Genomic DNA, 17,018 nt, shown 5'->3' with positions numbered 1-17,018 from the left:
ATCTGGTGTGATACAGCATATGAAAGCAAACTTCCCAAGGATTATGGAGATGTTTTTATTTATTTTTAAGGTTGAGAAATTAAAGAATTATGGCCGTTTCTAATCTCAACATTTTACAAAAACAAGACGCAAAATGTCTCATAGAAACAAGTAAATAGGTCTATAAAAATAAGCGCATATAACAGGGGTCTGTAACCTATTTTAAATGAAGTGCCATGTTTTTATTTTCTAGATAGTGAGTCTGCCATATCCAGATTAATTTTAATGACACCAAATTAAAATAAAAAAACATATTTTGATTGTCCACAAATATAAAGTTCTTCCTTCTTTTTAAATATGTTCTTGCATTCTCATTATATATATCCCCCTGCAGTCAGAGTTCATAGTTTTAATGAATGAATGTGATGCATTGTGAGCTGGTATAGATCTGCTATTTTCAAAAGTAATCTTGGAAAATTTTAATTTAATTTTTGGATTAGCCGTCCTTAGTTGGGCAAATGCATTCATCTGGGGATCCTTGACATGGGAATGTGCTGTGTGAGTATCACCGGTTTAAACAACATTAGGAGAAAAGCCCAAATAACCACTTTAGAAACAAGAAAAGCAACCACAACTAGTAGGCTACAAGTACCAATATTTACAAGCAACTTTACAGAAAAAGAAGCCGCTTATAATAAACAGACATGGCAACACTCCAGCAGCCTCCCAGAGCCGCTCAAGTGTAAAATCAAACAGTGCTTTTTGCGTTTATGAGGTGGTCAGACCCACGTCTAATCGTTATGCGCAGAGTGTTTTTAGGTCAAGGGGCTTAATAGCAAATTGTGCAAAGCGAAAATAATTAACATATGGACACTCCCACAATGCTAAAATATTCAGGAACGCCGTATGCCATATGTGTGTGCGTTCAACACGGGCCGATATTCCTTTCATAATACCATTGTGCGCAGAGCGAGGGCAATTTATGTATTACCCCATTGTAAAACGGATCTTCAAAATGGCACCCCCAGTGTTCAGTTCAGCCTGTTTCATGTCCACTTGCCGGAAGTGTGACAGCTAGCCTATGTTTTGTTATTGGGCGGCTGTCTCCTCTGGCTGTGGGATGGGGACCATGACAACCATGCTATCTGGGAGATGGGGTCTATCTAAAAGCCATGCCATTTCCCATGACTTGAAAGAGATGATTTAAAGCCGACAAAACTTTGATCTGCTTTTATCGTAAAAATTTAAACATGAACGCAAGTGCTTGTGGAAGTGTCCCACTTGATTAAACTGCAGAGATACTGAAGTACTGTACACTTACTGAAGCAACACATTATATAATGGTTTGATCACACAGTTGCTGTTTGTTGTGCAAGGAGTGGGAGAATGCATGCCAAACAGCTCATATTAGAGAGAAATAGAACGTTTTAACCTGACCTGAGATCAGATTCATACAAGGTTTCCACTGGACACACGCTGGTCTGACGAACCCATTCTGACCTGAGATCAGATTCTAAAAATGTCAGTCGTTCTTCGATTTTTCAAAAATAGCAGACCTACAAGCTCGTATCGCGCGATATGAGCTTGTAGATCTGCTATTTTTAAATAGCTAAAGCACGACATGATGCCAACACCAAAATGGGTGCCCGGTCAGAATGGGTTAATATACAACATGACCAGTTACTCTAAAACGGTAATAATATTATTTATTACTAGTTACTTAAAAAAAAAGTTACTCCCTGCCTGCAACTAGTTACTTATTACTTTACATATTAGTACTTTACTTATTGCCCCCAGCAATTGCATCTTTTGTCCCCAAAAGTCTTACTTTGCATTTTCAACATTAGCAGTACAACCCCCCCCCCCCCCACTTGCCTCCTCATTGTAAAATCCTCATTGTTTACTGAAAAGTAAACTGAAAAGCTTACTGTAGTACTGTAGTTTACTGTGCACATCATGATGGGTCCATTTGGTTCCATTTGTACACTCATTTCAATTCAACGAACACTAAGACCTAAGACCTGCATACATTAATTGAATTCATACATTTCAGACTAAATGAAAACCACACCTGGGCTCACTAATGAAACGCAATCTTTGAACAGAGTCTCACACTACCCAGTTTGTTTTCCGCATTCTGGACAGTTTAAGACCCATCCTTCTACATCTGATACTTCACACGTACAGACAAGTGTGCATCGTTTCCGTATCTGCTCTAGAGATCTAGACCGGATCAGCGGCCTGCAAACAAACTCCATCCCAACCCAGTCTACCGTTATAAATAAACACCCAAGCCCCACCACAGCACCACCAAGGCTCGTGAAATTGGTACTTTTGGAAAAACGTTTATGTAATATTATTACTCAAAATGTAAAAGTAACTAGTTACTTTACTAGTTACTGGAAAAAGTAATAATATTACTGAAAGTAACTAGTTACTTAAGTTACTTGACAACACTGAACATGACATGCAGGAGGAGTGAGCGAGCAAGTATACAGGCAGGAATGTGAGAATTGGAATGAGGCCTGAATCAGTACAGCCTGCTTGATTCCTTCAGACTCACATCTAATCCTCACCTCCTCACTCAGAGTTGGCACTAAGGCGCAAGTGGAGTGAGCTAGTGTGGAAGTTAGAGTATTGGAATTTGGCTAACACCTCCCTGCTCGGCTCTCAGCATCAAGGGTCGGATTGGGGGTTAGTCCATGCAACATACAGTATACTGTACTAGCGGTATGTCCAGGGGGTGTACTTGCTTCTGCTCCTATGGCCATGGGCCACATGGCTCAGGAACCATTGGTTCCCAAGGCTACTCACATGAATAATTGTAGTCCCGGTTTCTAGAAGGTGGCATGCTCGTTTCCCGTTTCGTTGGGTCCCATATAGCTTTGTTTGAATAGCTCAGCGTCAGTTTTGAACCGGAAACACATGTGGCACGACGTGTATATATTATGTTTTCGGTTCACATTTGCAGCAGAGCCAATAAAACAAGCTACAGGAAAATGAACAGGACCAGGAAACGGGTACGCCACCTTCTGGACACCTGTGGGACTGCAGTCATACACACAGAGCCCAAGGCTGAGAATATTCAGACGTTCATGTGTTTTGTTGCACGGCTCACCTGTGTACGTGATGTTCTTCGGGTTGCCATAAGGAGTCCCGGGCTGGACTGGACTGTACACAGGATTCATGATGGAAGACACTCGTCCTTTACTGCAGGTTGACACACACGGACAGAGAAGGGAGATGGAGAACCATTACTTCATTGTCAATTAACCACTTTGAACCTGGCAGCAATATTTTGGGTGTCATTGTTGGTGAAACTATTTCTATTTCAAAAACCTCTCAAAAACTTAGAACATCAATATAAAAACAAAAGATGGATAATATAGCAGGTCACAGCAGCACACAGTCATGACCCGATGTTGTGAGCTTGTACATCGTCTATTTTCACCATAAAGTTATATGGACAGCCCCGCCCCCACTATTCAATTCAATGGAAGTTGCTCAGTGGCCCGGAAGAACACTACTACTTCCACATTGTTTCGATGAATGCGGAAGTGCTAACGAGAGCTCCGCGTTAAACCCCAGCTGTAACACATTTTGCTGGGGACTGCCTGCATGCGGACCCCACTTTGAGAACCACTGTGTTTCACGTGTATATATAGAGATACAACACACATTTCATCACATACAGTCGGTTAGATGTATAGCCTTTCAAGGAACTATGGAATGCACTTCTCATTGCAATTAGAACCGCAGACTCACTCCCAATCTTCCACCCTATAGTCTAAAAACCCACCTCTTCAGGCTCCATTTTAGCCCTTGGCACGTGCCATAGCACTTGCCCTATAGCCTCAGCGACCTTACACCCGTATGCAAAGGCTAAACTTAAACCATTCTGACCTGAGATCAGATTCATACGAGGTTTCCGCCGGACACACACTGGTCTGATGAACCCATTCTGACCTGAGATCAGATTCTAAAAATGTCAGTCGCTCTTCGATTTTTCAAAAATAGCAGACCTACAAGCTCGTATCGCGCCACTCGGTGGCGCGATATGAGCTTGTAGATCTGCTATTTTTAAATAGCTAAAGCATAACATGATGCTGACACCAAAATGGGTGCCCGGTCAGAATGGGTTAAGTAACATAGATAGCATTTTATGTAGACATAGCACTCTATAGTGTATACGTATAGCTTCATTTATATGGATATTCCACTGTTAGGTTCTTAGCTTACGTATGATTCATGACTATTTTTGATGTATTTGATGTATTACGATGTTTTTGTTCTTGCTTACTGTTAATCGCTCTGGATTAAGAATGTGCCAAATGCCAAAATTGTAAATTGTATTATTATTATTATTATTATTATTTTAGAGAGAGAAGGGCAGAGAACTCCCTAAAATAAAAAAGGGTGAGAGCCAGTATGGCGTAGAGGTTAGCATGTGAGGATATCCTGGAGTTAAATTGATCACATATACTGTAACAAATGTAATGGGTCAGAAACACAACGCAGAACCCCTCTGTGAGCACTCGGGGCGATGAATCAGCACACAAGGACAGAGAGAGAATGGATAACACACACACGCACACGCACACACACACACACACACACACACACACACGCACGCGCACGCACACACACACACACACACACACACACACACACACACACACACACACACACACACACACACACACACACACACACACGACAGCCCATTGAGATGTTAGTGTCCTTTGATTTATGAGATACATACAGTGGGTTTTGCCAGTGGCTATATGGCTGATGACACACAGCCACTGCGAGAGATCACTGTGAAACGAAATCCTGAAACTGCACTTAATGTTGCGTCAGTGGGACGAGAAGAGTGTGAATCGTTGAAGCCTCTTATCTCCATATTGTTTTCCTCCGTAAGGGTATATTATGCCCTACTTAGTCATATACAATGTCACACTAAGTATAGCAAAGAATAGCCCGATCTACAAGCTCAAAAGTCTTTGCAACACGGCACGCTTTGATCTCGTATAGATTTGTGCTATTCCTTTTTAATTTTAATCCTGAAAAGAACAGTTTTGGACATATGAGGTTTCCACCGGATCAGCAACGATGTAATGGTTCAGTATACTGGGTGTTTCTCCTTGAGATTTTTTTACCCCGATGTCTATGCATCAGCTGGCACTGGCCTTATTCACCCCTTGAAGCTGTTTTTCGTTAGTTAAACCAACACCTTTTGCTTGGATATAGGACTTCTTCATTGCTTGCGTAAAATTGTTCATCAGCGGCTTTAGAAATCTTTTTGCCTTGATATGAAAATATGAAAAACAGCTACAGGCCAGAGCATTCCTCCAAAAGCTTGAGACTGCAGTCTATCAAAAGTCCTGGTTGATGTGAGACTGCATGCTAGAGAGCCCTATTTAAACCATCCTTAGCCTGAAAGAGACCTGTGGTTTTCTGGCCATAGAGGGGGCGGACCATCTTCTGGCTTAGACAGCCGGGGACTTCCTATTGGTTCACCAATGTGCCTGCCTGCCTCCCCACCCCCCACTCCCCCTCTGCTCCAGTTTGGAGTGATGCCCCTCTGCACTCTTATTGGTTAGTGAAAATACAAAGTTCACTCCGCTCGTATGCCAGTTCTCATGCATGTCTCTACCAGGCGTTTTTCTTCCCTTTGAAACAAAAACGATTGTGGTCTCCGAGGCTCGATGATCCTTGGTGCAAGGTGGTGCATGGACAAAGGTTGCGCATATTGGGAGCGTGTACAACTATTTTTGAGGGACGCTAGCCCCTCCTATATGCACAGTTTTGTGTGTTTGTACCACGGAATGTGATGATTTGATTGGCTGAGCACGGAATGTGATGATGTATGATGATAAGACTAAGAGCGCCCCTCACTTCACACAAGTGTGATTATTTTCCTTCTATTTAGACGGCGGGTAGTATGAGGTGCAAAGGGGTTATATCTAGACTCTGAATTAAGACGGGTGCGTGTTGCCATAACATGAGTGATAACTTGAACCCCAGCATGCCTATTCTGGGGCGAACAGGGTTTAGGTGCTTAAACTGCCTATAATGAAGTGGGACAGACGGCTGTGTTCTTCATGCATCAGCCCTTACATGGAACTGTTATGTGTTGACCACAGACAAATAAGGAAGGCTGTGGGTTCACAACACCACAGCAGAAGCTATACCAAGCGCGTTTTCTCATTTCTTAATCATTAATAGGAATAATGAAAAGTCTCTTTTCTTGAACACGAGCGATGTGTTGAATTTAGATGGTGTTCCGAACTGGCCTACTGTATATAGGTCGGTCTACTATCGTATGCCCTCATTAACTGGGGAGAAATGCAGCACTGAGGGACTGTGTCAGACTTGAGACCAGGTCACAGGCAGCTGCTGGTCTAAGGCGCAATTGCTGTCTGACTCTTTTCTCGTACCTATATACATATAATCTGGGAACCCAACCCATTGACAAAAAAGAGAGAAAAAAAAGATCCGTCTTGAGAGATTGCTAGAATAGCAACGCATCGACCGCATCATCGACCATGTTAAAACCAACCCACCCATGGGCGCACAGGTGAGCACAACTATCCCAGCGTGTGCAATTCTGCATGAGATGTTTTGCAGTGGGAAGCGCCAGTCGTTCATTTCATCAGCTATACATCGGGTTGTCTGTCTGTCAGAATACTGTATCAATCATGATGTGTATTTCATAGACTGTAAAGAAATAAAGTGTGTAAGGAATACTAAGGATGTTAGAAAGGCATTCGAAGCTTAACCCATTCTGACCTGAGATCAGATTCATACGAGGTTTCCACTGGGACACACACTGGTCTGACGAACCCATTCTGACCTGAGATCAGATTCTAAAAATGTCAGTCGTTCTTCGATTTTTCAAAAATAGCAGACCTACAAGCTCGTATCGCGCCACTCGGTGGCGCGATATGAGCTTGTAGATCTGCTAAAGCTTGTAGATCTGCTAAAGCACGACACGATGCTAACACCAAAAATGGGTGCCCGCGGTCAGAATGGGTTAATATCGTTTCTTTCACCAGTGCTGTCCATGCATGACTGAATATCCACCTCCATCAGATCACCAGAGCTCAACTAAAGATGTCCCGCAGCAGCTGATAGCGCTCACAATGTCTCACATTTATGATAAACCAATTCTTCCAATTATGCGACTCCTCATTGTCCAAAGGCTTTTCCACACCCTCCTCCATCACAGGCTGGTGGTTTTCGACTCCCAAGCCCAGGCTATAAGCTTCAATATGTTGTTTGTCGCGAAGCTGAGCAGATGTTCCGCTGTCAGCTGTCACCTCCGTGAAGGAGCCGTTTGACGCAGGGGTGATGAAGAGGAGGGTGAGTGGGACAGCAGCACACAGAGGGAGACATCACCCTTCTCAAATAGCTATCCACCATACCACCCACATGCAGTCTGCTAGACCGCTACCACCACCTGCTGAGGAAACTATACACACTCCCACTTCTATCTAGCCCTGTTTGTGTGCGACATTCTGGCACACACCTGCTGTTCTTATACAGTATGCCTATACCCTCACCCTGCCCTATATATGCATCAATGTCACAAGGGAGTTGCCTCGACAGACACTTTGTGAATGAAGCGATTCAATATTCAAATCTAATTATGATATGGGGGGGGGGGGGGGGGGGGGGTATACATGTGGTTTCTTATCTGACACTTTGTTAAACTCACTAAGGCCCCACAGTGCAAAATGACATAAAATAAAATGTTTGGCCCGAGGAAGAACAATAAAGAAGAATGTGTCTCATGGTGGCGCTATAACGGCACACTTCACATTTTTGGCCTATAACTCTTATGATAAAAGCTCAAAATCTTTTCATCCCTGGATTCCTATATAGCCTATATTGGTGCTGGCTGCCTTCCAGACTTTGCAGGCCCTGGGTAGGCAACCTGGCCTGGAGGAGATGTGCATGTGCTCTGAGGGGCGGATTCTTCAGGGAACGCATGCCGCTCCAGCTCCGGGTAAGCAACCCATACCCGTTGTACCCACTGTACCCGTTGTCAGAGTACTTATAGTGCAACCAATATCATATACTTGAGGCCAATCTACTATGATGACATATTCAGGATATGATCTCCATGGACAGACAAACAAGAGATAGATAGATAGATAGATAGATAGATAGATAGATAGATAGATAGATAGATAGATAGATAGATAGATAGATAGATAGATAGAGATAGATAGATAGATAGATAGATAGATAGATAGATAGATAGATAGATAGATAGATAGATAGATAGATAGATAGATAGATAGATAGATAGATAGATAGATAGATAGATAGATAGATAGATATAGATAATTTCACTAAATACATAGTTGATTACTTTTATTTAATTTAATTTTACAAGGTTTGAATGACAGATACATGTGGGGGAAACATGTGTTATTATTTTGGACATGCTAAAGTAGACAGATGACACCCCGTACTCTGAGGGATAAAGTACACATTTGTGTGTTGGCATCAGCTGGCGTCACCCCCCCACTGGCTAAATAAAGTAAACTATACACATTTGTGTGTTGGCAACTTGCCATCAGCTAGCATCATCTCCCGCTGGCTATGAATGTGCTGTTTTAGATCACCAAAATGTGTTGTGTTCGAAGAACAACTTCATTACTGATGATGAAGTCCAATGAAGTCACCACCTGTGACACACTGAAACCTCATTTCCTTGCCTATACTCTAATTAGGCTACCGATAGAAATACAACTACTGTAGTCAATATCTTAGAAATAAACAGTGAAGCTTTTGCCATGTGTTAAGCTGTTTAAAGCCATACAGTTGTGTGAGTGAAGCGAATTAACTGGTTCAAAGTCAAAAGAAAGGACAGACTGAGGGAAGACTGGCATGAAAAGATAAACATCAGTGTATTAATAGAGGAGGAACAGCTGTGTGTGAGAGGGAGAGGCTTGAAGGAGATGAAGGATTTAGGGAAAGGTCACTTCAGACAGGAGGGACTTGTGAGGAGGCCCTAGAGCGATAAAGGAATTTAAAAAAAGAAATACCAAAGAAATAAAGTCAAATACATCATGGTTGAACAAGAAAGATAGCAACAGAACAATGGGAGATCTCAATCTGAGAAAACCATGGACTGTCCCGTATCAGAAAAGTCATCATAACAGGCATTGGTGAATCGTTTGGCGGATCATTGAAGTATTGTTCTACGGTAGAATCCCAAAACTCAAACATTAAGTGACTTGCATTTGCCAAAGGCGACTCATGCATTTTTTAAGTGTATTTGATTTTAGTGAAGTTAATTTTATTAAGTAAGTAGGTCGGACTGCTTATCCCATTCTGGCCGGGCACCCATTTTGGTGTTGGCATCATGTCGTGCTTTAGCTATTGAAAAATAGCAGATCTACAAGCTCATATCGCGCCACCGAGTGGCGCGATACGAGCTTGTAGGTCTGCTATTTTTGAAAAATCGAAGACACTTTTAGAATCTGATCTCAGGTCAGAATGGATTCATAATGAAACTGTCAGGATGTAATAGACATTTCTAGAATCTGATCTCAGGTCAGAATGGGTTATTGTCGGTAGCGGACGAGAATGAGGGTGACTAAATCCCCATTTCAGTGCGTTAGACCCCTGGGTTGTTACTGCAGAGGGCAAATCCTACATCAGCTCCCATACTTACTGCACGATCAAGCCGTGCTATTCATACACTGAGATGGGAGTTCCCGGGATCTAAGCCAGAACCTTGTGGTCCAAATTGGCGACTCCTCCACCGACAGAGCTATACTCAGAAGCATTATTCAATATCTCAAAGTATTTTATTTGTATTTTTAACATTATTAGTATTTAGTTTATTTTGTAGCCTGTCTTTCATGAAAAATTTAAATGTTTATGGCAGCTATTTGTATTTATTTATTTATTCATTCATCAAAGACAAGTGAAACAACTGTTATTTCAGCATTTTCGAAGGAGACGGCGCCTCATGAATACCAAAAGTCTGTTTAAACACAGATAAAATTCACGCGCATCATTGCATGGCTAATGTTATCCGCTAAGTAAAGCGGCCACTTGATTATGTACAGTACATAAAACAACCGAGCTGCAGAAAAGAAAAACATTCAAGTTCACGACGACCTTGCTGCCTTTGGAAGCCTGTCTCAATCACATACACACTTTCAGGTAATGCCACACACACACACACACACACACACACACACACACACACACACACACACAAAAAACATCACCTTGGAAGGACGGTATATAGCTAATCAGGCAGCGAGGCAGCTGAGACACAGCCGTAGTTAAGACAAAGGGATGATGGATGGAATTACAAAGGACGTGAGAACTGTGGGAGTATAGGGACTGGAATGAAGGTTATGGGTATTTTTGGCTGGCTGGGGTAAGAAGGAGAGGAGGGGGGAAACCACAGCGCAACATGAACAACCTCCTCTTAAACCATTCTGACCTGAGATCAGATTCATACGAGGTTTCCACTGGACACACACTGGTCTGATTGACCCATTCTGACCTGAGATCAGATTCTAAAAAATGTCAGTCGTTCTTCGATTTTTCAAAAAATAGCAGACCTACAAGCTCGTATCGCGCCACTCGGTGGCGCGATATGAGCTTGTAGATCTGCTATTTTTAAATAGCTAAAGCATAACATGATGCTGACACCAAAATGGGTGCCCGGTCAGAATGGGTTAAATTTAACTCACTTAAACCATATCTGTCATTGTGCGTTATCCCCCAAATATCTTAACCGAAAATTGACGATCTACATACAAGCTCACAACACGGCAGAACGTGCATCCATTGTGAGCTTGAAGCAGAAGCAGAAGATCTACCTCTGCTATTTCGGCTGAATGTTCACCTATTGTTGCCGAACATTCGCCTACTATCAGTACCTATGACATGCCCAGAATGGGGATGAAAGAGTTAATTGAAGTGTAATAATTTAAAAATAAAATATATATAATAATGTGAATTTCATGCAGGGGAGGCCACAGAAACTCTTGCACCATCAGGGCCCCTTGTGGCAGACTGGCTGTCATGATCTGTGTCCTTTCTGTTTTTCTGCTGTGTTTTCTGTGTTCTAGTGTTCCTAATAGTGTTTTACTTTTCTTTCGTGTTCCTTTTATTTTGTAGTATTTAGTGTCCTGGTTTCCTCTGTAGTTATGTTACAGGTCTATCTTGTCAAGTTGCCTCACCTGTGATTATTTGTTTGCTTCACCTGTGTCATGTTAGTCTCCTAGCCAATCCCTGTTGATTTTCAGTTGAGTTCACCTGTGTGTATTTTTATATTTATATACCCCCCTGGTCCCGGCATTTCCTTGCTAGTACACACATTGTGATATGTTGTGTGAATGAATGCGTGTCTCATGTCTTGACATCAGTTCCTTTATTCCTTGTGGCTTTATTAGTTTTTGAGTTATTAAACACTTTGAACCGACCCTGATCTGCCTCATCCTGCATGGGTGACGGGTCCTACATTCTATCCTGACTTGAACCTCATTTTGAATTGAAAACTCTAAAGTTGTCTTGTCAAGTTTTGTCAGTTTTGTTGCTAAAAGAGAAACTTGCTCATGTTTACCTTTTTTCCACGGAATGATACGAGCACGAGAAAAAGCATCTTCTAAGAAGTAACTTCCTTTTAGAAGGAAGATGTAATACTGTTATCTAATATTCTAAAGCAGGCTTACACATTGCAATGCTGCTTCATAGAAAAAATTGACTATGTTTGTGGCATAATTCTGTTTTCTTAACCCATTCTGACCTGAGATCAGATTCATACGAGGTTTCCGCCGGACACACACTGGTCTGATTGACCCATTCTGACATGAGATCAGATTCTAAAAATGTCAGTCGCTCTTCGATTTTTCAAAAATAGCAGACCTACAAGCTCGTATCGCGCCACTCGGTGGCGCGATATGAGCTTGTAGATCTGCTATTTTTAAATAGCTAAAGCATAACATGATGCTGACACCAAAATGGGTGCCCGGTCAGAATGGGTTAAATTTAACTCACTTAAACCATATCTGTCATTGTGCGTTATCCCCCAAATATCTTAACCGAAAATTGACGATCTACATACAAGCTCACAACACGGCAGAACGTGCATCCATTGTGAGCTTGAAGCAGAAGCAGAAGATCTACCTCTGCTATTTCGGCTGAATGTTCACCTATTGTTGCCGAACATTCGCCTACTATCAGTACCTATGACATGCCCAGAATGGGGATGAAAGAGTTAATTGAAGTGTAATAATTTAAAAATAAAATATATATAATAATGTGAATTTCATGCAGGGGAGGCCACAGAAACTCTTGCACCATCAGGGCCCCTTGTGGCAGACTGGCTGTCATGATCTGTGTCCTTTCTGTTTTTCTGCTGTGTTTTCTGTGTTCTAGTGTTCCTAATAGTGTTTTACTTTTCTTTCGTGTTCCTTTTATTTTGTAGTATTTAGTGTCCTGGTTTCCTCTGTAGTTATGTTACAGGTCTATCTTGTCAAGTTGCCTCACCTGTGATTATTTGTTTGCTTCACCTGTGTCATGTTAGTCTCCTAGCCAATCCCTGTTGATTTTCAGTTGAGTTCACCTGTGTGTATTTTTATATTTATATACCCCCCTGGTCCCGGCATTTCCTTGCTAGTACACACATTGTGATATGTTGTGTGAATGAATGCGTGTCTCATGTCTTGACATCAGTTCCTTTATTCCTTGTGGCTTTATTAGTTTTTGAGTTATTAAACACTTTGAACCGACCCTGATCTGCCTCATCCTGCATGGGTGACGGGTCCTACATTCTATCCTGACTTGAACCTCATTTTGAATTGAAAACTCTAAAGTTGTCTTGTCAAGTTTTGTCAGTTTTGTTGCTAAAAGAGAAACTTGCTCATGTTTACCTTTTTTCCACGGAATGATACGAGCACGAGAAAAAGCATCTTCTAAGAAGTAACTTCCTTTTAGAAGGAAGATGTAATACTGTTATCTAATATTCTAAAGCAGGCTTACACATTGCAATGCTGCTTCATAGAAAAAATTGACTATGTTTGTGGCATAATTCTGTTTTCTTAACCCATTCTGACCTGAGATCAGATTCATACGAGGTTTCCGCCGGACACACACTGGTCTGATTGACCCATTCTGACATGAGATCAGATTCTAAAAATGTCAGTCGCTCTTCGATTTTTCAAAAATAGCAGACCTACAAGCTCGTATCGCGCCACTCGGTGGCGCGATATGAGCTTGTAGATCTGCTATTTTTAAATAGCTAAAGCATAACATGATGCTGACACCAAAATGGGTGCCCGGTCAGAATGGGTTAAACTATTCATGTGAATAAAAATCAAATACCATTTATATAGAGAGACTACATCAGAGATCAAAAAATGATTTGGTTTCAAACTTCAAACGCCATTGAAATATGATAACGTGTGGCAGCTGGAGGCCCACAGATGATGTTAAACACATTTGGGGGGAGGGTGGGATTTAAATACAAGATTTCTCTACACTGACCTCTTCAGGTTCTGAGCATTTTCGGGCTGGTACAAGAAATTGAATTGGTCGGATTGCAGCCCGTTGGCCATTCTCATGGCAATGTTAGTGAGGGATGACAAGGAATAGTCTGTGAAATTACAAGAGGAAAAGGAAACGATGAGTGAAATTATATAGCAGAACAAGCGGAGGAAGAAAGAGATGGCAGCCGTTCAAGGCCTCACTTATACTTGTCGATTCTGTTACTTTCGGCAAGCAACACCTTCATATGGTGAAGCATAAATTAGGCAAAGATAGATGACAGACAATTTGGTGGAAATAGCTGATTTACACTTGTTTGTAGATCGCTTATTTTTGGCAACGATGTTTGGTGTAGAGGGACAAGGGTAATAGAAAAGAGTGAGGAGGGAAAGGGGAAACAGAAACTTAAGAGTACCGCAGACCAATTTCCAAAACATAATGTAATTTATGATTCTGATTATTATAAGTACCGGTATAGTAACTTAAGCCATGCATTGGATTCAGTTCCATTCTTTACGGGAACCCCTTTTGGGGTTAGCATCATGTTATGCTTTAGCTATTTAAAAATAGCAGATCTACAAGCTCATAGCGGGGCCACCGAGTGGCGCGCTACGAGCTTGTAGGTCTGCTATTTCTTTTTTAAATCGAAGAACGACTGACATTTTTAGAATCTGATCTCAGGTCAGAATGGGTTAATCAGACCAGTGTGTGTCCAGCGGAAACCTCGTATGAATCTGATCTCAGGTCAGAATGGGATAAGGTAGAATGTGAGTTGAGGTCAATGAGCTAAACACGGCAGAGCAGATGGATGCATAGGAAGGTCATTACTAACTGCAAAACGCTGAGAGTTATACTGTAGCAGCACCAATGTAAGAATGGTTGGAGACCTAAACAATTAATTCACAAACACTCTCTCTCTCTCTCACACACACACACACACACACACACACACACACACACACACACACACACACACACACACAGGCGGTAGAGCATGTGCAGAGTTAAATTTCTCACTATACTGTAGTGTATACTTTGCCCTCCAAGCTCATTTATTTTGAGTATTACTGTACTGTATTTTGCCCACCAAGCTCATTTATTTGCCATCATCCTCTTTATGACCTTCATTGAACAGCATAGTCCCTTTGGTACCGTAACCCAATCTCAAACTGCAATCAGTCACACATCTAGGTCTAGAAGTGATGGAGGTGACCCTGCAATGCTACAGCACCAGCTTTTCCTTTTTTTTTCCTTTTTCAAAAAGAAGTCTGCTGACAAAGGCTCATCTCATATCGCCACAAGTTCTCACTTACCGGTACTTGTCATACTGTACGTGTAGACGACTGGGATCTTTAAAATGCAAGGTACAGTTTAACACATATTCCCTCTCGTTACCATAGGCAGTAACGTGAGGCCTGCAGTGCCAGAGAAATGTGCGACAAAAGCAAAGAAGAAGTGCTGAAAAGGCTAATGATGGATGCTAAAAAACGGTAAATAAAATACCATTCATTCTGGATTAAATTACATTAAACAAACCAAAGGGATTGGCATAGATTTGGTTTATTTATGTAACCTTTAACATTGTGGAGAGCAGTTGATAAACTAGATAAAGAGCGAGGGAATGACACATTATCACAATACTCCAGAGGCATAGTAGCTTTAGTGCTTTAGCATTATGCTGTATCATTGGCAGCATTATGTCATTGCACTGCATTATGTATCACTGAAATGATGAAACATGAGAACTGGCTGCCTTCGGGTTGGTTGTGCCGTGCTTCTTCTAACCATAAAACAGTTAAAGAACAAGACAAAGGCATTCATACCCTTGTTCAACTCCATGTAGCACCTTTCAGCTTTTCAGCTGAAGCCTTAACGCATATAAGTAGACATAGCCAACATAGCAGTGATCTTTCACTAAGATATTTAGTGTAGCGTGAAATAAGGAGGGGGCCTAGCATGGACCATTGGTTGGGTGACTCTGGTCAACTAAGTATTAAGCGCTACCTGAGTGTCGAGTGTTGACCAGGTATCACTAGTTTGAGCCAGAATGTGGCTATGTAGATCGGTGAACCGATCCACGGCCTGTTTCCGACCGGCACCTGCCCCTCTAGACCAGAAATCATACAGGCTGAGCCAGACATAGGCTTCAGCTCAAGGACACTTCAGAATCAGAATTTATTGTTACTTTCATAAATCACACTAGCAAAATACCGTTCCCCGCAACTAACAGAGCTTGTCACATTTTTGAACATGCAGTCAGGAGGAGCCAGGGATCGAACAGGAACCTTTTGATTCCAAGATAGCTACTCTACTCCCGAAACGCTGCTGGTGAAGAAGGCTGGCTCCAGAGCTGGAGTGGACCAGGACACTCTGGAGGTGGTTGCAGAGGGGAGGATGAGGAGGAAGCTAAGCGCTATCATGGAGAACCTATGATCAGCTAGTGATGAATGATGATGAGCACATTCAGCCAGCCACAGCGACAGCCTTTTTTGTCAGTAGCCGAGCCATCAGGCTCCACAACCAAGCTGTCTGTTACTGACCTGTTATACCTTTTGACTGCTGACTCCTGCATGGACTTTGACAGGTACGCGTGCCTTTTAAGGATGAATGTTGATATATTCTACATATATTCACCCAGGTAGACACTGTTGAAAGAATGTCTGTTGACAGACTGCAGTGCACTGTATATCTTCATATTCACGGTTGATAGGCTGTATACATAATATATATATTCATTGTTGATAGTCAATATACAGTTTATTCATTCATTGTTGATAGATTGATTGACTGTACATATTGTAGAGTGCAGAGCCCTGGGCTGGATTCGAACAGGCAACTCTCAGAGAGCTAGCTCGCTTTGAGGAACAAGTTTTTTGTGGGGTCGCTAGTCGCTACACTATATATTAATGTATTTACTGGCAATAGATGAACAGTACAGATATATGGCAATGTTTATGTTTATTGCTAGACTGTAATGTTCACTCATTCAGAGATTGAGTGCAGATATTCAGGGCCATCAACTCAGTAACTATTTCATTTTTATTCATATTTATGTTGTTCTGGTTCTTGACAATACAATACCTGTCCAGTGTTTCATTCCTTACTGCTGTTGCAGCAATTACATCTGAAGAACTTAGGTTTTACTTCAATATTATTCAATTATTAATTCACATTATCTTGTCCTTTCTTAGATGAACTTATCTTATTATGTGTGGAGTTGTCAGAGGATATGTGTTTCGTGAGGTGGGAGAATTCGCCACACGTAGTGAATCAGGCTGGATCCCAAGCTAGTGCTGCGTGTCCTCAATGACAGTTTTAACCATTCTCTTTGCAGTCTGCCCCCCCTCTCTCTCACTCTGTAACTGGAACAAGAACAGGGAGACTCGAGGAGGCTGGAGGGGAGAGGAGTATAGAACAAAGGAAACAGTTCTCACTGTCGTCTTTGTAGAGCTGGAGCATGGCAGCAAATATAACTCCTGCTCATTTCGCTCTCCATGTCTCCAATCAGTCTA

At 41.9% G+C, this 17,018-nt stretch overlaps 1 protein-coding gene across 2 annotated transcripts in view; it reads right to left on the bottom strand.

The window, feature by feature from the left end:
- The window catches only part of LOC310866543 (protein FAM168A-like), a 49,246-nt gene that overhangs the window by 26,422 nt on the left and 5,806 nt on the right, over positions 1-17,018 (bottom strand). For both annotated transcript variants that reach the window (XM_083776186.1, XM_083776185.1), the window contains exon 2: positions 3,098-3,189. In XM_083776186.1, coding sequence (XP_083632312.1) covers positions 3,098-3,167 — 70 coding nt within the window. In that variant the 5' untranslated portion in view covers positions 3,168-3,189. The remainder of the gene's footprint in view (positions 1-3,097; positions 3,190-17,018) is intronic.

The sequence above is a fragment of the Protomyctophum parallelum genome, assembly GCF_964188405.1.
Source record: "Protomyctophum parallelum genome assembly, chromosome: 1".
Taxonomy (NCBI): domain Eukaryota; kingdom Metazoa; phylum Chordata; class Actinopteri; order Myctophiformes; family Myctophidae; genus Protomyctophum; species Protomyctophum parallelum.
Note: the sequence above shows the minus strand (reverse complement) of the source record. Positions and strands in the feature narration are given on the sequence as shown.